The sequence below is a fragment of the Mytilus trossulus genome, chromosome 2 (assembly GCF_036588685.1).
Source record: "Mytilus trossulus isolate FHL-02 chromosome 2, PNRI_Mtr1.1.1.hap1, whole genome shotgun sequence".
In the NCBI taxonomy this organism is placed as follows: domain Eukaryota; kingdom Metazoa; phylum Mollusca; class Bivalvia; order Mytilida; family Mytilidae; genus Mytilus; species Mytilus trossulus.
In genome coordinates this window covers 44,071,044-44,090,059 of record NC_086374.1, presented here as the reverse complement: position 1 = coordinate 44,090,059, position 19,016 = coordinate 44,071,044, and the positions used below count along the sequence as shown (strand labels likewise).

The window sequence follows — 19,016 nt, the reverse complement described above, 5'->3', positions numbered from 1 at the left end:
CAAAACAAAACAAAACAACAACCTCTAGGCATAGTTTTTTACTATCAAAATTTGCAATATTAATAGAGAATTTTCGCATTATAAACAATTAAAAAAAGTCATTTGAAAAAAAGATCATGTGCATACATAGGTTCAAATGGAAATACAAAACTGAAATACTGTTGGACAGATGAGCCTCCCACACCTTAATTACACCAATTAACAATCTGGCTGCAATTATCGGTAAGAGATAGGTTAGACGAATAAAACTATTTCGGTAACATTGTTAATTAACTATACAATTTAGAAAAATTAGTTAAGCTGGCAATAAGCTATAACTTTTTTCAATTTCAACTGATTGGGCGTGTATGCATGGTTTTAAAACATCGGATCACCAGTGATGGTGATATAAAGCTATAATAAATTCGTCTCAATATCAGCTCAACACTGTCAGATCTGTAAATTTACAAAAAGATCATCTTAAATTTGTTTTTCCCTGGCCGGGATTGAAACTCGTGCTACTGATATATCGAGGCACACAATCGCCAGGCACTGCATGTGCCCGACGCGCTAGACCACTCGACCACCTACATGTAGGATAGAGCCATGGCTAGCAATAATTATAGTTACCACAAAAATTCTAAGCTCCTGCTTTACAAAATTCAATCAAACTAGTGCCATTGCAGTTGGTATTTCTGTCTCTCAACATATTGAAGTGTTTAAAATGATGCGAAAGAATAAATAAAAAGTCTTTTTTGGTGTAGTAAATTTGTAATGGAAAGATAAACATTTTTGTAGATACATATAAACCTGTCCTATAAGGCCTGAAATTTATTCTCCCTTCCAAAACGTCTGTTTTGTACCGGCATGATCTTTATATCGGTAGACTATATTCAGAACCGAGCTGTTTAAATGCCATAAAAGTGCAGATAGCCTTTTAGTACTGTAACTGACAGGCTGCACCACCCACGCTTTAGTTGTCTTGAATTTCCAAGATTACGTTCTACGGATTATTTTGTGTGCTTAATTTCTTGTCTTAAATAACTTCATGTAGGACTACTTTGTACATCAAAAGATTTAAAATCAATGTTCGCATCTTTGATTTTACAATTACATGACGTTGCAATATTTGAAACCATGAGTTATAATTTAGCCAAGAAGTTTAGATAGAAATGAAAGACACAATCACGTAGCAGGTAATTGGATCTTGGAAAATTTCCACAATATTATTGGTGAAAGCAACACAAAACGAATTACGTATAGTTAGACACATGAAAAACAATACGCGAAATTAATACAGTTTGTATTTATTTTGCAAAAACAAAGGTATTCAAAAGCAGGTAGTTACAACAAATTAAATGACTGTGAATATCCATGAAAAATTCTCTTAGATTATGTTTAAGGCAACTTCAAAAACAGATCGCTGTATGATTTAAAAAAAACACCGAAATTCTATCAGCAATGAAATTGCTGCATTGCCAAACGAGTTTATTATTATCAGATTTCATTATGAAGATAATAATAAATCTTCCTAGAAAATGAAATTGGGATTTCCCGCCTAATGTTTGATAATCTACAAAGCAAGCCAGCCATTTTGAACGACATCATGAGCATAGAGTATATCATCTATATGCACTAGTTTCACCGTTTACCTTAACTTAACATTTCCTTTTCTTTTTCAGTCTCAGAAGAGGAAATTCAACAATGGTACGTTTATGTATTATATGTCCCCATAGTAGGGATTGAAGTCCAGTCCATCAAGCAAACAATTAATCGAATTATTAATTGTATTATCAATTTTTGATGAGAAATACATCGTACTATAGCATTTATTCATGATAAACAAATCCCAAGTGCTATCATATTTGTTTACCCAAGTCAAACCAACCTAGGTAATGTTAAAGAGATGTGGAGTGATTGCCAAGAGACCATAACTATCCACCAGAGACCAACATGATGTTGAACAAATACACCTTTCACAATAAACTCATAATATGTAATTATAATTTGATTTTATATATGAAATAAAATTTAGATACAAGAATAAAAGTGGTGCTATCTGCACAAACCGTGTACATATAAATAAAATGACAACAAATATAAGGAACGTGAAAGATGTTTCAAAATAAGTAATTATAAATGTTTTAGATGATATGTAAATAATACCATTTGTTTTTTTATCAGGTACAAAGGTTTCATGAAGGATTGTCCTGACGGCAAACTGACATTAGATGTAAGTATATAGTGTACGGTTTAGAACATATGAGTGGTATACCAACTCTATATACCTTGTATCTTTGTTGAGTGTTATATCAATTAATATGACTATCCCTTCATCCTCCTTCTAATCATCGAAGATTTAAGATTGCAACCCCTTAAGGTAAAGTTGACCTAAAAAATTTTGACTATACTGTTTATGCCCTTATCATTTGTGTTCATACACATTACAGCGTAACTTGTCTAATCTGACCCACTATGGGACCAGAAAGAATGTCAAATAGAGCAGGGTGTCGGAATACTCATGTTTTTCTGCAAGGATAGTAGGCATATTTTGGGACAATGCAAATGTGTCGTAATGTTGTAATCTTCAGGTGTCGAATAAGCCAGGTTACCCCTTTATTGTTTAGCTTTGCAAATTTAGATCACAGTTCTGTTAAAGGTTATTCACTAAACACGTGTTGTACGCATGAATATAATATCGTTGTTATTTTTGTGTACATCAAATTGCTAATATATTAACCTCTGATATGATCCTAGTCACGGAGCTTTTTACATAATATGTCAAATACATATAGCCTACTATCAAATACTCTGTGTTATAAACCTTTTGGACCACTACATATACATCATCAGTCAATGGATTTAACATGCTTTATTTTGTTGTTCTTTTGTCGTTTATTCAAATTTTTGTACCACTAATTTCTATGCCATTCCACTAGTCTTTCTTGTTGGTACTAAATAAGTCTTAGAGATGTTAACTATGGAATTACACCTGCTTTTGTGTTGTTTTAAGTTCTTGCAGGTTCGATGTTTTATTCCTATTCTTGACTGTGTCTACCTGGACTCGCTGTCTTCTTTGTTTATTATATACTGTCCTTATGCTATTTTCGCCTTTTTCATACTTTTTTTTTCTTGAAGCATATATTATTTCTCTCTTTTATACCATCTTGATCATAATATACGTGTTTCGCTTCTACGTTGTCATCTATAAGTTTGTATTTGTGGATTCTATACTACGATCTCGAAGTTTGTTCGCTATAAAACACATTGTTATATACATGTTTATATTTTACTTCAATCTATCCAACAGTTTGCAAGCTAATTGGTCTACTATAATCGTTTTTCCATCATTTAATCGTCCTTGCCTCTCTGAATATCAGCTTGGTCGCTTTTGATCTGTTTACCCTTTGATTTCAACATTCCAATTTTCGTTTTTTCTTCTAGTGCAGTTTGTTTTGTAAATTCGAACTAATTATTTACTAATATGAATTTTCACACTCAACACAGATAATAAATCATAAAATTGAGAATGGAAACGGGGAATTTGTCGAAGAGAGAACAACCAAACCAAAGTGCAAAAAACAGCCCAAGGCCATAAAAATATAATCTTATAAATATCACACAACACGTCTTGCATATATTGTTATTGATCTTTTGTTTAACTTAAATTTAACGAAATATATATTCGAATGTATTATCTGTGTTGCAAAGCAACCTAAAATATGTCCAAGACGTTACTTAAGTTTGCATCATTATCAAACACGCCTTGAAACTCATGCATTTCATTTTAAAGTTTTGCAATACAATTAAAAGATATCGGGCTCGTGCAATATATTTGATCGTATGACAACTTGAAGTGCAAATCAACCAAGTTAGTGTACCATATTTTACGGTATAACGCCTGAATATGACGACCTGGACATTTAAAAAGATCTGCAATGCAGTATAACGTTATTTCTCGACTTATAATTAATTTTGATTGCTGAACGCACTTTCAATCGTATAGTATATATAATTTGTCTGGCTATTTGGAACCGTAGGTAAATTGGATAGGACCCATATTATATAGTTCTTGCAATGATTTATTTTTGTGGTACTCCCCATACACGAGTCATATGGTTCGACCGAACGTGTCTGCGTATTTATACATTCCACAAAGCCAAATTGACACTGTATTTAAGCAATTGACGAAACTAGAGTACATGTATGATCATATTTCTATACATCATTCAATTCTTGATGTCGGTAATCTTACAAAGCGTTGGGATCGAATGTTACCACCAATTATATTTTTAGCTCGTAAATTGATAATAAGTCCATTGGACAATATCTATAAATATTCATGTAATAACCCTTCAGGAATATTCGTGCTATCACATTATCATATAACATCATTTTCTGGTCTTAATTATACCGAAGAGATATATATGATTAGAAACACACACATGTGATTTAAATAAATAATAATTCGCAATGCCTAAGACTAAAACTATTATGTCAAATGTACAGAAAAAATAAAAGTCTGAGTAGCGTTAGAAAATTCAGAACAACATTTAAATTATCAAAATTAACTGCAACTTGAAAGTTAATGGAATCTTTTTTTTTACAACAAATGCAAAAAAACTTCACCAGTTACATGTACCACCATGAAAGCTTCTATAGGAGATGAGTGCTTTTGTCGAATTTATCTTTATATTATGATTAAATGTTCTTTATTAAAAACCGACTCTGTGGTCGCCTCGTGTGCGGGGGTTGTGGGTTCGAAACCCGGCCGGGTCAAACCAATGTGATTAGAATAGGTACTTGTAGCTTCTCCGTTTGTCATGCGCCTTTAAGAAGATAGAACAAAGACTGGTCGGCTCGGAGTCGAAATAATTTTTCTGCGATTGAGGTGACATGGCTGCCTGCAGACTGTTACCTTTTCAACTAACGGGTTACAAATCCGGCTCTAGTTCAATGCAGGGTTAATACTCATATTGCATGAACATAGTCTCATCCTGAATATGCATATCAATTTGGCATTAGCCACTCTTCATCATCTTTTTTTAACCGTACCATTTTGTTAATTATGTTTATCTAGACTAGTGGAAGAGGATTGGCGATTTCAAAAACTCAACATATACCCAATTACACTGAAATCATGAATCGACATGGTCAGTGGTTGCCTTGTTTCATTGCTTTATGTTTTTTCATTCGGAGTATTTGGTGCCGATGATCCCCTGCAGTTTCTGTTAAATTCATCACTTTATTGTTAAATCCTTTACCATGTTGTCGACCGTAAAATCCAATGGCTTCCTATACAAATGTTTATATATACATAAATCATTAAACATAGATTTGAATTTATTTAAATCTTGTATTGTTTCAACTGTCAAGTATTCAGAAATTATTAAAAACTATCGGTTTTATTTGATAACACATCATGAATACATCGAAAAGAAATTCAGTTCATTTTCTAGGACTTTATACCAATTCTATTCAATTCAATTTAAATATGTATTGTCGTCATATTAAAACTCTGAACAATAAGTTGGTGTCAAATAATATTTACATACACAAAATACATTTAACAAACAAAACTATAAGAAAATATAAAAAGAAAAAAAGAAAAATAATCTATCTATATGATATATAAATATAATTTTTAAATAAATCAAGAGTCCCCTGTCCTCAGTTATAATGCCTGTTTAAAAAAAAAGACACTTAGCTTTCTTTTTCTTTGGATGTTGATGGGCAAAGAGGATATTTAGTTTTATCATTTCCTTGCCATAAAATCTGGCATAGTTTATGTTTAATTACATTTCCTATAAAGTTACCTCTTAGTTTAGAATTTATTCTACAGTATAAAATAAAATGAGCTTCATCCTACATATACCAGTTTCAATCGTTCAATGATATCGTTCATTATTGAACAGTGTTCACTTATTGTTAATTAACCATTCAATGAGCTCCGTGTTGAAGGTCGAACTTTGACCTATAATGGTTTACGTGTCACACATTGAAATTCAGATGGTGAGTTGTCTCATTGGCACTCATGAGACTTTTTCTTAATTCTATTGCATTACCAATGCATGAAGTCGTAGTAAGAGGTGATTCCTCAATAGATAGCTAACGTTTATACAATATGAACCATGACATTTAGTTTTCAGAGGATAGATTAAATACCGATGATTGAAGTTCTTCCACTTGTTCATAACACTTGGTATTTGCTTTACTGATCGAAGTTAGACTAATCAATGCCTGCATATTTAGATCATCAATTATCTATTTCAATTTCACATACAAAATTATATTATAAAAGTCTGTGAAACTCTTAAATGTTTTTCCATGTACACTAGTATGTAGATTTCCGGCTTATGCAGATTATTGTTGTGATTAGAAATATCTTTCTATGTCTCCATTGTACTGCACCTTATGCACATTTTGAAAAATTAATGTTTTTGAAAATCGAAAAATTGTATAATGAGTTTTTCTTTATATAATAATGGTGTATTCATTATTTTCCTACTTTGTACATTGATTGCAATGATAATTGATACTGCTGTGAAGTAGGGGGCACTTTGCCGTTCACTTTTCTGAAACATTGCAATCAAATTTTGCACAAAACATTAAATTGTGCATTTAAACTAGTTCAGAAGACGTTCAAGGTCATATGAAGCTTGTAGAAATAAAGCACCTATATTTGAAAGTAAGTTAATTATAGGCGTATTCGACTAATTGTAATATAAATTACGCTATGATATCGCTGTATGCCATCACATTCTAAATCCTCGTTTTCTCTTATCTGTCAAGGTAACGAAGGAACAAAGAAACATCTTTTTGAAATGAAAACGTATCTTTTTTCTTGTCTGATTTGAAAGATTATTTTTGACGTGATTTTCAGCATGTTTTCAAATTGGTTTGGATTGTTGTTCTGTGCATATTTTTCACCGTTTCAAAATTTAATACATTCTGGGTAATTTCTTTTCAAAACTTGCAACATGATGTGGAAATTAGTGAAAGTGAAATAACTAAAAGTCTTAGATTTTAAAACGACAATTCACCTAACGATGTTTTGAGCGTCATTGATGAGTCTTTTGAAGGCGAAGCAAGTGTCTTGTCGACCCATTTTTTAATCTGGTATCAATGAGGAGTTTATTTCCTCCTTCTCTTGTTCAATTCGAACAGTTTGCGTTGTAATCAAAATTCACTATATGTTTCATTCTATTTTACTGTATTTTCTGAGATTATTTGGAAGTGATCATTATACAAAAAGAGTACATACGCTTCAATAGCAGTAACTATACCGTGGTGTTATGTAACATAACAAAACAGATAAACTGACAGGAGATTGGCAGGGATCATGTGTGAAATGGTTCGTTACCAATTAACGATACATGTACACATTCATTACAGTAATTAATCAAAAACTACAAGCAGAAACATGTCCCTTTTAGATAAATGTTTTCCTACTATCATTATGTCAATTTCAAAACATGAACAATTGTAGCTGTATCGAATCTATTTTTGATGCTAGAATACATGAGAATATGTAGATATTGTAAACTGAAAACCCCTTTCCACAACCATAACATTTTAAGACTTCTCAGTTGGCCCAATGACTCTCAAAATCGAGTTATAATGAAAAAGACCCATCATGAACGATATACATTTATAATGGTTATGACGTTGATATCCATAATTCGAAATAAAGCAATGACGCAAATCTGATCGTAATATTTATAATGTCAATTATTATGCAATGTCTACGTTGTATAGATTTTGACTTTATAACGTCGAAAGGTTTTTGTTGGCAGAACCTTTAAGCTGAATGTATTATAAGTTTTGTGAGCAACAGATGTTCCAAATGTTTTACATAAAACTGTTGAAATGTTATCCTGGAAAACAGATTTAGAAGAGTTGAATAACATCATCACTGAGTGATTGATTTAAGCAATTCCAAAACCGATACTCTACAAGTTAATAATGCACTTCTCTTATTGTTTAGAGTCTTATTCTGCTTTTTTATATGCCTTTTAAGTTACGAAAGCTCGCGTAGGACCATAAGAATTGCGACTATTGTTAAAGATTATGTATTGGTCATTTAATGAAGGATTGTTGTTATTACACCTCTTGTTATAGACCTTAAAGTATATTATAATGTTGAGCGTCAAATATGTGACTATTTGGAAATACCTGAATGAGTATTAATAGTATTAAAAAAACTCCAAGTAAAATTAAAACTATCGAGATTTTGGTGAATCCAGACAAATACCATCACAAATATAACACCAAAGACGTGCGGACATCTGTCAGGTAAACGTCAGGGAAATCGAAATATTGTGGAATACGAAATCTTGAATGTTTTCCGATGACATAAGTAAAGATCAGATGATTATAAAAACTCATTGGAAAGTTTTGAATGAATTATAAAATGATGTGAATTCAATTCAGTATCAGCGTAACCGAAAGGGTGATAGCAAATTGGTTGACATGACAAATTCCCGTCCGGTATTAAAAAAATAAGCTATAAGGTTTAATTTGATGAAAATGTTCAATACTATTCATTTTAAAGGGTTCCACCGAGGTTAAATAACTTGTTAAATGAAATATTTATCAATGGGAGTAAATAAGTTTTGATAAATTACCTCCCTGTCTAACTTTGAGACAAGCTGGCATTAACAGCCTTCATGCAAGCATGAGACCGTCTTCGATCTTTAATTGCATATACAATGTTATCTCTTTTGTCAAAAACAGAATTTTCTTGTAACATGTACGATTCTGTCTCAAGCATTTAGAAACGCCGAGTCCATTTACCATCAAATGACAGTACTTCTAGTGAATAATACGCCAGTTTACTAATAGTTCTTCAATACGGGATGCATCTGTCGAGACCAAAACGTCACTAGTAGATGTTGTTTCCGATTCTATATGTTGTTACCGGAAGACAGCTACAAAAAGAAAATGCAGGTGAGACATCCATTAACATGATTTATTTATCCTGTGTCTACTAGAAGTAAGACAAATATCATTCACAGAAATATTTGCTTGTAATTACTACGAAATGTTTCCATTACCTGGTCGTTATTCTTGTTTGCACTTTTGACTTGCATAAATAAAGGCAACAGTGGTATACCGATGTTCAAAATTCATAAATCAATAGAGAAAAAAAAAACGGGTAACAAACTTAAACTGAGGGAAACGTATCAAATATAGGAGAATTACGACACAACAGAAACATCCGAAACGTAACACACAGAGAAACGAACTATAATGTAACAATGGCCATTTTCCTGACTTGGTACAGGGCATTTTATGAAAAAAATGGTGGGTTGAACCTGGGTTTTGTGGCATGCCAAACCTCCCGCTTTAATAGCGGTGTTAATCATAATATTAAAATTACAACATTACACGACAGGGTTATAATAAAGAAACAGATAAATGGGAGAAAATATAAGACAGGGAAACAAGGTGCATTGGTGGCATTGGTGGTTCAAAAACATCTGATGGTTCTTTTTAATGCGTAGAAAACAAATTGCCAAATACTAAAGAAGTTTACTCTTAAACAAATGTGACAACAATATGAATTCTATTTTAAAGTTATATCCGAGGTAGTGAACTACATATATTAAAATTATTGCCGATATTCAGAAATTATAATATAATTTTCAGTGATTTTTTACAAAATCGTAAATAGTGTAAAGTTTTAGATAAATCTGCCGATACTATACGTGTTATTTAACCGCATAATACATTGACTTACATTTTCATGTTTTACATCTTGTGAAAAAGAGGCGGAAGATACCAAAATATCAAAACTCAAAAGTCGAAAGAGAAGAATATAAATCAAGCCAAAAAAGCCCAGAAAATGATGAAAAGTCAAACCACAGTCTACAAAACCCTGCACGAATCTTCTTTAGCAAATCGTAAAATAGGCGGACAGTAGTATACCATAATGGATCTCTTCATGTATAGAGAGAGTTACTAAAAAAAAAATACGATGTTTATTACAATTGTGTTTTCCAGTTTTTTTGCTATAAAGTTGTCTGTCCTTAAAATAAAAAGTATACCGGTAATATACTGACGTTCTGCTCATGTAATCTTTGAAAAACTACATGTACAGAGGTAGCACTACACATAGTAATGTTTATCATGCAAGAAGAAAATAGACACTTATGACCTAAAGGGTGCCATACAACCAACATTATGTAGACCTTGGAAATGATCCGATTGCAATTACATAATCAGTTGTGATACCTGAAATACCAAAGTGCTAGAGAGTAAGATATTTATCAAGAAAGATGCAAACAGACATTTATATCCGTAAGGATGACATAAAACGAACGATATGTTAACACTTGATATGATCCGATGGAAATTACACAATCGGCTGTGATACCTCAAATACCACAGTGTTGCAAATAGACATTTATATCCATGAGGATGACATAAAATGAACGATATGTAAACATTGGATATGATCCGATGACGATTACACAATCATCTCTGAATATTAATGTTATGTAACTGTTCGATAAGCTTAATTAAACTAACCCAGGGTAGGAAACATTTTGCTGTGTTTTCCCTGAATCAGTTTGACAGTACTAGAGGTCGGTCATTTAAAAATGCATCAACCATATCGTATACGTTGACGTATCCGCATCTACAGATTTATCAAAAAATATTATGTTATATCGAGCTTAAGAACACTTTACGTTTGAAACAATCAAATAATCACTTTCAAAATTTGCAATAGTTGTGTTTTGTAAAAATAATAATAAGGGGGTGTATCAAATACAGGGATGGGATATTATGGGGATTTAGTTTTTTTAGAGTGTTTTAACCAACTCTATTAGAATCATGGTCATAATTTTAATGAAATGCAATAAATGATTACATGCTTTCAAAAGTTGATGATTGTAATGCTGTATGCAAAGTAAAATTAAAATATTATCACCAAATAAGATATCTAATTGACACCAATATTTTTAATCAATGACTTTCACAAGATACATGATGGAAACTATTATGATGCATAAGCTTTTGATTCTCTTATGAGATTGGAATGTTTCGAAAATATTCGTTTTTTATGATATGCTCGTTATGATTATTTTACCTTGATTCTTTTGTCTATTTTCAGCTTTTCTGTCCTTCGGTTTCTGACAAAATGCACTGTCTTAATCTCTAAAAACGCAGTGCTAGTAACATAACCTGTTTATCACGAATGATGCAAATATACATTTATAACAGTAAGAATGACATAAAACGAACGAAATGTAAACATTGGAAACGATCTGATGACGATTATACAATCGGTTATGATGATGGATATTAATATGTAGTTGTTTGACAAGCTTAATTAAATTTCCTCAATGATAAGGTGTTGTTGCTGTTATTCCCAAGAATACGTTTTATAGTACAAATTGTGTTAATTTAAAGGTGAAAATACTGACTAAATATAAAACCTTTAAAGAGAAAACCGTGCATGCAAATGTCATTTGAGCCGTCTTTGGTTCTATTAAAACGATAAATGACTTCTGTATGATAAACTTTAAGTAATGCTGAACATAACAAAGTGCTGCACTGATGTTTTGACAAGACATTTCCAACATATGTACATGTATCCATGCTATTAAATTTTGAGACCAATTTTTTAGCCGGTTTTTCTAAAAGCCGACGATCGTCTGAAGTATAATATAAAAACAAAATAGTTGATGTATGTTATGTACTTTATAACTTCATACTGTTTTTGCTTTAATAAGCGTGGCTTTATTAATTCAACCCTAAATGAAATGCCGTAGCGGAGTCCTTACCGTCTACGTTTGTAAGCAGGCGGACATGGTTTTGTGTCTTGTATGTATGACAACTCGTCAAACTCAAACACTCTCACTTAGGATTACAACTTGCATCCCATTATCAAACGCACACCATTAAAAAAAGAAATGTATTTAATCATGAGATAATATTCTTCTTCTCCTAATAAATTCCTTCTTTCTCGGAGCACCCGTGTCACAAAGAGGAAAAACTCTCAACACTCGAAAACAAAAATTCTCTTAGTTATTTTTCCGTTCTTGACGCACCTGTATCAATTTAATTTTGTTATATTATGTACCAATTTCAGCCTCGTCTACCCGTGCCTTGGCGCTCGTATTGAATTTGTCCCGAGCTGAGAGTATGCTGACTTTTGAATCTATTGTTGCGTTATCCTCCTTGATTCTGCGGAATGAAGTATTTCTAAAAAAATTTCAATACTATTACATCAAAATATTTGTAAACGTCTCAAAATATTAAATAAGTCAAAATAATACATTTCCTATTTCATATGTTTATTCAATGTGTAAACGTTTCTGGTCTTTGAAACTACTGGTGAAATACTTAACCTTGTTAAACGTATTATAAATATAAACATATAATACACTGTTCAACTTCAATAAATTTGACGACGGATGCCAAGTGATGCGCATATTTGACCTTAGAGTCTATATCGCTCACCTTTTTTAATAAATCTTTGAACTGGCTACATCGCCAGTAACATACATCTATAACACTAAAGAAAGAGACCGATTTCATTTAGCCGCATCCCCTCTAAAAATAAACAAAGTAAGAAATTTTGTTACTGGTCATAGACAATCTATCGAATAAAATCTCTTTGGAATATGAACTTTTACAAATTAAGATGCTGATAGCTGCATAAACGCAGATTTTGTCTTTTAATCATGTAAGCGATAAAACATGCTTATGTGGGAGTTGTTCCGCTCGGTGTTTTCAGTCCTTGATTGTATAAGCAGCTGTCCAGAAATAATATTGTGCAGCAGCTAAAATAATTATCTTCAACATTGTGATGTGCGTATTGAAGTCCATCTCTGGTGATTTTTGCGTTGTAGTGTTTGCACCAATGAAGTAAGGTATTTTGGTGATTTAAATTAAAATTTAGTGAGAATTATGCTGATTTCAATTGTTAAACGTTCACCAACATATGTAAACACGACATTGGCATTCGAGTAATACACTCACTATGAATGAAGACATACGAAAGTACAGGAAATAAAACGAGGAAGTTGATTCCTAAAATTTTGTTAATATTTGATAATTTATGTTTTGTATGATATGAACTATTATACATGTATATGCGTATCAAACTTAAATACTGATATTGAATCAAAGAATGACTTGATTATTTATTGTTCAGACATATTAGATGATGTTAAGATCAAAATGACCATTCCAGAAAAATTTCATTTACTGGTGATTGTTAGTATGATTTATATATAAAGACAACAGTAGTATACCGCTGTTCAAAACTCATAAATTCATGGACAAAAGTAAATCGGGCAAACAAACTAAAACCGAGGGAAACGCATTTAATATAAGAGGAGAACAATGTATAAGGTGAAATGGACAGTAGCAATATTTCTCAAGTGGAACGATTGTGAATCAAAGTCTGGCGTATTACTTATAGTGCTCTATTATATGCTAATAACGACTTAAAGATGTTCTTTTCGTTGTACGTTTGTTACTCTATACTCATTATGTTATAGTGTTACCTGATTGAATATGACACACATATAACACATTCATAAACTTATACTTAATTCATTTTCGTATGTGTAAATAGAAAAGTACAGCTGAATGTGTAACATGGGAGAAAAAGGCCATTACAATATGGAACACAAACAGAATATCATGTAACAACTGTCTCCATGGAGTAATTTTAATTGGTTATTTATAGATATATAATGGAAGCTGTGAAGATGTAGGAATTTGTCATTTGAGAATTGAATGCTTCTTTTTGTAAACTTATTGGGGTGTAAAAGCGTTGACCGATGTACATTTTGTATGAATCATACTAAAATTGTTCGCACGGTCAACGCTTTTACAACCCTATAAAGTTTCAAAAAGAAGCATTCAATACTTATAATTACATATTTTAGCTATGATCATGAAAACACGAATTTTATATTTTTTTTTATTTTATTCACCTGTGAACTTTATTGTGGGACCACGTGTTATCATGAATGAAAAGTTTTATTGAGTGATGCAATTGCTTACGGAACAACACGTGATGTGCAGTTAGCCAATCTCAATAAAGTATTATAATAAATCATACATCTAATGTAATTATTCTTTTATAAAATTGGAATGTTTCGATACTATTTTTTTGTATGCTATGCCCGTAATGATTGTTTGACCTTGGACCTTGTGTCTAGTTTCAGCTTGTCTGTCCTTCAAAATGACGGTTTCTGACTAAATCCACTATCTTAATCTTTAAAAACTCAGTGCTAGAAGCACAGTATGTTTATCATGTAAGACGCAAATAGACAACTACAACCATAAGGATGACTTAAAACGAATGATATGCAAAAATTGGAAATGATTCGGTGACGATTGCACAGTCGGTTATGATGATTAATATTATGTAAATGTTTGATAAGCTTAATTGAACTTCCTTAAGGATGAGGGTTTGTTGATTTTTTCCCCAGAATAAGTTTTATAGTACAAATTGTGTTCAAAGGTGAAAATCCAGGCTATAAATAAAACATTTAAGAAAACCATGCATGGAATTGTCATTTAAACAATCTTTCGTTCTTTTAAAACGACAAATGACTTGTATGAAAAGCTTGAAGTTAAGCTGAACATAATAAAGTGCTGTCCTGATGTTTTTATGATAGAAATTTAAAACATATAAATCTATACTAGAGGCCAGTATTTTTTAGCCGGTTTGTCTACGAGCAGACGATTGTCTGATGTATTATATAATAATAAACACTAAGTGTATATAATTTACTTTATAACTTCATACATAAATTGCTTTAATAAGCGTAGTTTTATTACCCCCCCTCCCAATAAAATTCCGTAGATGATTCCTGACCGTCTCCGTTTTGTAAGCAGGCGGACATGGTTTTGTGTCTTGAATTTATGACAATTCGCCAAACTCAAACACTCTCACTGATTATAACAATTTGCATCACTTTATCAAACTTACATCCCTCCAAAAAAAAGAATTTAATCAACGGATTATTTTCTTATTCTCTTAATAAAGTCTTCCTTTCTCGGAGCACCCGGTGTCACAAAGAGACAGAACTCGCACCACTTGGAAACAAATCTTCTCTTAGGTATTTGTTTGTTCTTGAATCACCTGTATAACTCTTATTTATAATTTAATAATGTATCAATTTCAGCCTCATCTTCCCTTGCTTTGGCGCTTATATTGAATTTATCTCGAGCTGACAATATGCAGACTTTTAAATATATTTTTGCGTTATCGTCCTTGATTCTGCGGAATGTAGTATTTCAATTTTTTTTTCAATACTATTACATTAAAATATTTGTAAACGTCTAAAAATATTTAATAAGTCAAAATAATACATTTCGATTATTACATTTTTATTAAATGTGTAAAATTTTCTAAACTTTGAAATTACTGATGAAATACTTTACCTTGTTAAACGTATTATAAATAAATACAAATATATAATGCACTGTTCAACTTCTATTAATTTGACGACGGATGCCAAGTGATGCGCATATTTGACCTTAGAGTCTGTATCGCTCACCTTATTTAAGAAATCTTTGGACTGGCTACATCGCCAGTAACAAAAATCTTATAAAACTAAAGAGACTGATTTCATTTAGCCGCATCCCCTCTAAAACTATACAAAGTAGGAAATGTATGTAATATGAAGTAAGCATGTAGTGTTTTGTACGTCTCAAATTTGTCTTTGAAACATTTTTCCCGCAGACAACGCCAACTGTTTTAGAAAATAACCATATGCTGAGACCGTTATCGATCCGTTTATGTATGTATGAAATAACCCCATTTTTAATACTGGTTTTAGACAATCTATCGAATAAAATCGCTTTGGAATATGAACTTTTAAAAACTAAGATGCTGATAGCTTCATAAACGCAGATTTTGTCTTTTAATCATGTAAGCGCTAAAACAGGTAAATGTGGGAGTTGTTCCGCTAGGTGTTTCAGTCCTTGATTGTATAAGCAGCTGTCCAGAAATAATATTGTGCAGCAGCTTAAATAATTATCTTCAACATTGTGATGTGTGTATTGAATTCCATGTCTGGTGATTTTTGCGTTGTAGTGTTTGTACCAATGAAGTAAGGTATTTTGGTGATTTAAATTATAATTTAATGAGAATTATGCTGATTTCAGTTGTTAAACGTTCACCAACATATGTAAACACGACATTGGCATTCGAGTAATACACTCACTATGAATGAAGACATACGAGAGTACAGGAAATAAAACGAGGAAGTTGATTCCTAAAATTTTGTTAATATTTGATATGAACTATTATACATGTATATGCGTATCAAACTTAAATACTGATATTGAATTAAACAATTATTTGATTATTGATTATGTATTGTTCAGACATATTAGATGATGTTAAGACCAAAATGACCATTCAAGAATAAATTGATTTTCATATATAAGATGAAATTGACAGTAGCAATATTTCTCTGGTGGAACGATTATGAATATCTGAGTAGCATGGGTTGGAATCCCGGCGAGGGAAGAACAAAACATTTGCGAATTCAAATTTACAGATCTAACAGTGTTGGGTTAATGTTGATGTTAAGGTAGCAATACACAGTTAGAAGTTTAGTTTCGCATTATGGCCCCTGTGAATTTTTTAAATATGAAAGTTTTTGTACAATAAAATTGATTTTTAGATAATTAAAGAATAGTATAGCATTCTTAGTGGGTTTATATGAACATTTTGATTGATTTAAACATGTTTTATATGCCATTTCTATGATTGACAGTCCGTATTTTCCTATCCGTACCGTTCATAGGTCTTTTGTGACATGTTTACCCCCCTTTTTTGCTATATTTTGTATCTAAGAAATGCAGATTGTTGCCATGGTTACACCCAAAAGGGATCATTTTTCACCCTTATGACCATTAGATTGGAAGATTTTCTTTCTACAAGTATATACATGCATAACACACATATAAAGCCTTCTTTGTTAGACAGGAGGGAAAAGAGGGTGTTTTTTCCTAACTGTGTATTGCTACCTAAGGTGTCAATAATTTTTGTACAACAGATCCGGATTTCGACAATAAATGTCTCTTCAGTGATGTTAGGGATCGAAACGGTATTAGGAAGGCCATATTTAATTTACCGTCATTTTTAGATTGACTCTTGAATTTTAAGAGTCTTAGGATGAATGGATCATTTAAACCGGAGGGAAAATATGATACAAGCCCAAACGAAAAAATATAAACAAGTCTAAATTGAAAACTACGTTCAAACCTATGATTGCGTTAAAAAAGAAATCGCAATTTGTATACGTGTGCATGTAAACAAATTTCGTTGTAGAAGGGTCTAAATACAGCACAAACAACATTTTCCAAAATACTAAAAAAGTGAAAAAGTATATTTAAACAAAATGCATTTGACTAACAGGTCGAACAACTGATGTTCTATAACCCTGCTGAATGCCATTAGCGATGGCCAAATAAAATTGATCACAAGATGTAACAAAATGGATCTTAATATATAACCTTTAATACTAAACAGAAATCAATTAACTAGTGGCCAAGATGTTATGCCACAAACATAAGGTGTCAATAATTTTTGAACACCAGATCCTTATTTCGACAAGAAATGTCTCTTCAGTGATGTTAGGGATCGGAACGGTATTTGGAAGGCCATATATAATTTACCCTCATTTTAAGATAGACTCTTGAATTTTAAGAGTCGTAGGATGAACGGATCATATAAACCGGAGGGAAAATATGATACAAGCCCAAACAAAACAAAATCAGTCTAAATTGAAAACTACGTTCAAAACTATGATTGCGTTGGATACAAACTGCAATTTTTATACGTTTGCATATATATTATATATATTTACAACTCCTCTAAACATCAACCCAACAATGTTAAATCTGTAAATTTGCTCTTATATATATATATATATATAACGACTTTAAGATGTTCTTGTTGTAACAATTTTGTTATTCTATGCTCGTTCAGTTCTACTTGATTAAATATGACACACATATAACACATTCATTTACTTATACTTCATTCATTTTCGTATGTGTATATAGCATAGGAAAGCTAAATGTGTATCATGGGAGAAAAAAGCCATTACACTATTGAATACAAACAGAATATTATACAACAGTTGTCTCCATGAAGTGCTTTTAATTGGTCTTTTCTTTGCCTTTAACATTTAAACGACTTTATCAATATACCAATGTAGTAGGTATCATATTTATAAATTTATCAGTGCATTTTGTTGCAGTATTATAACAAAGTGTCACAAAAAGTTTGAAAAAAAGGATTCGTGTCAATGATTTAATTTATTGCCTTTAAAAGAGTAAACCATCACATGATTTTCTTATTTACGAATGTACATGTAAATAATTCGAAGATCGAGAAGAAATCACACATACCGGCGAATATTAAAAAGACACTATCATTTAATACTAAGATTTGTTCATGTCACGAAAGACCATAAATCTTTCCCTTAATTGACATTGTTAGTTCTAAACCATTGCTTTTGTTTTATATTTCAGGGTTTTACAAAGATTTATAAACAGTTCTTTCCGTTTGGTGACCCAAGTAAATTTGCTACCTTCGTTTTTAATGTTTTCGATGAAAATAAGGTAATATTAGTATTTGTATTGTTGTTGAGTATAATAGATTGACAGACACCCATCTAACACCTCCGTTTAAACTTTATAAGACAGTTATTATAATGTTGGACATTGAAATAAAAAAAAATGTACACACATAGCGCAACAAGTGCATACTAAGATCCAGTTCGACAAGCTGTTAATGCACACAAAAAGCAAATAAAAAAAAATTCGAGGAAAATCTTAAATGGAAAGTCAATAAGTGAGTATCAAAATTAAAATTTCAAAGGAATGGATAAAAATGTCGTATTCCTGACTTGGTACATGCATTATCTTTTGCATAAAGTTGTGGATTAAACCTGGTTTCATAGTTAGCTACAATCTCTCACTCGTATGTTACAAAATTAAACGTAAAACAGGATATAACGACGATGATGTAAACTCTGCATTTT

The 19,016-nt window shown here is 31.7% G+C and overlaps 2 protein-coding genes across 2 annotated transcripts in view; one reads left to right on the top strand and one right to left on the bottom strand.

Annotated features, from left to right (window-relative positions):
• Positions 1-19,016, bottom strand: part of LOC134705788 (uncharacterized) — a 474,551-nt gene that overhangs the window by 327,900 nt on the left and 127,635 nt on the right. The window lies entirely within an intron of this gene.
• LOC134707320 (neuronal calcium sensor 1-like) overlaps positions 1-19,016 on the top strand; it is a 36,245-nt gene that overhangs the window by 4,983 nt on the left and 12,246 nt on the right. The window contains exons 2-4 of the mRNA XM_063566969.1: positions 1,662-1,686; positions 2,164-2,212; positions 18,505-18,594. Of these exons, the coding sequence (XP_063423039.1) occupies positions 1,662-1,686; positions 2,164-2,212; positions 18,505-18,594 (164 nt within the window). The remainder of the gene's footprint in view (positions 1-1,661; positions 1,687-2,163; positions 2,213-18,504; positions 18,595-19,016) is intronic.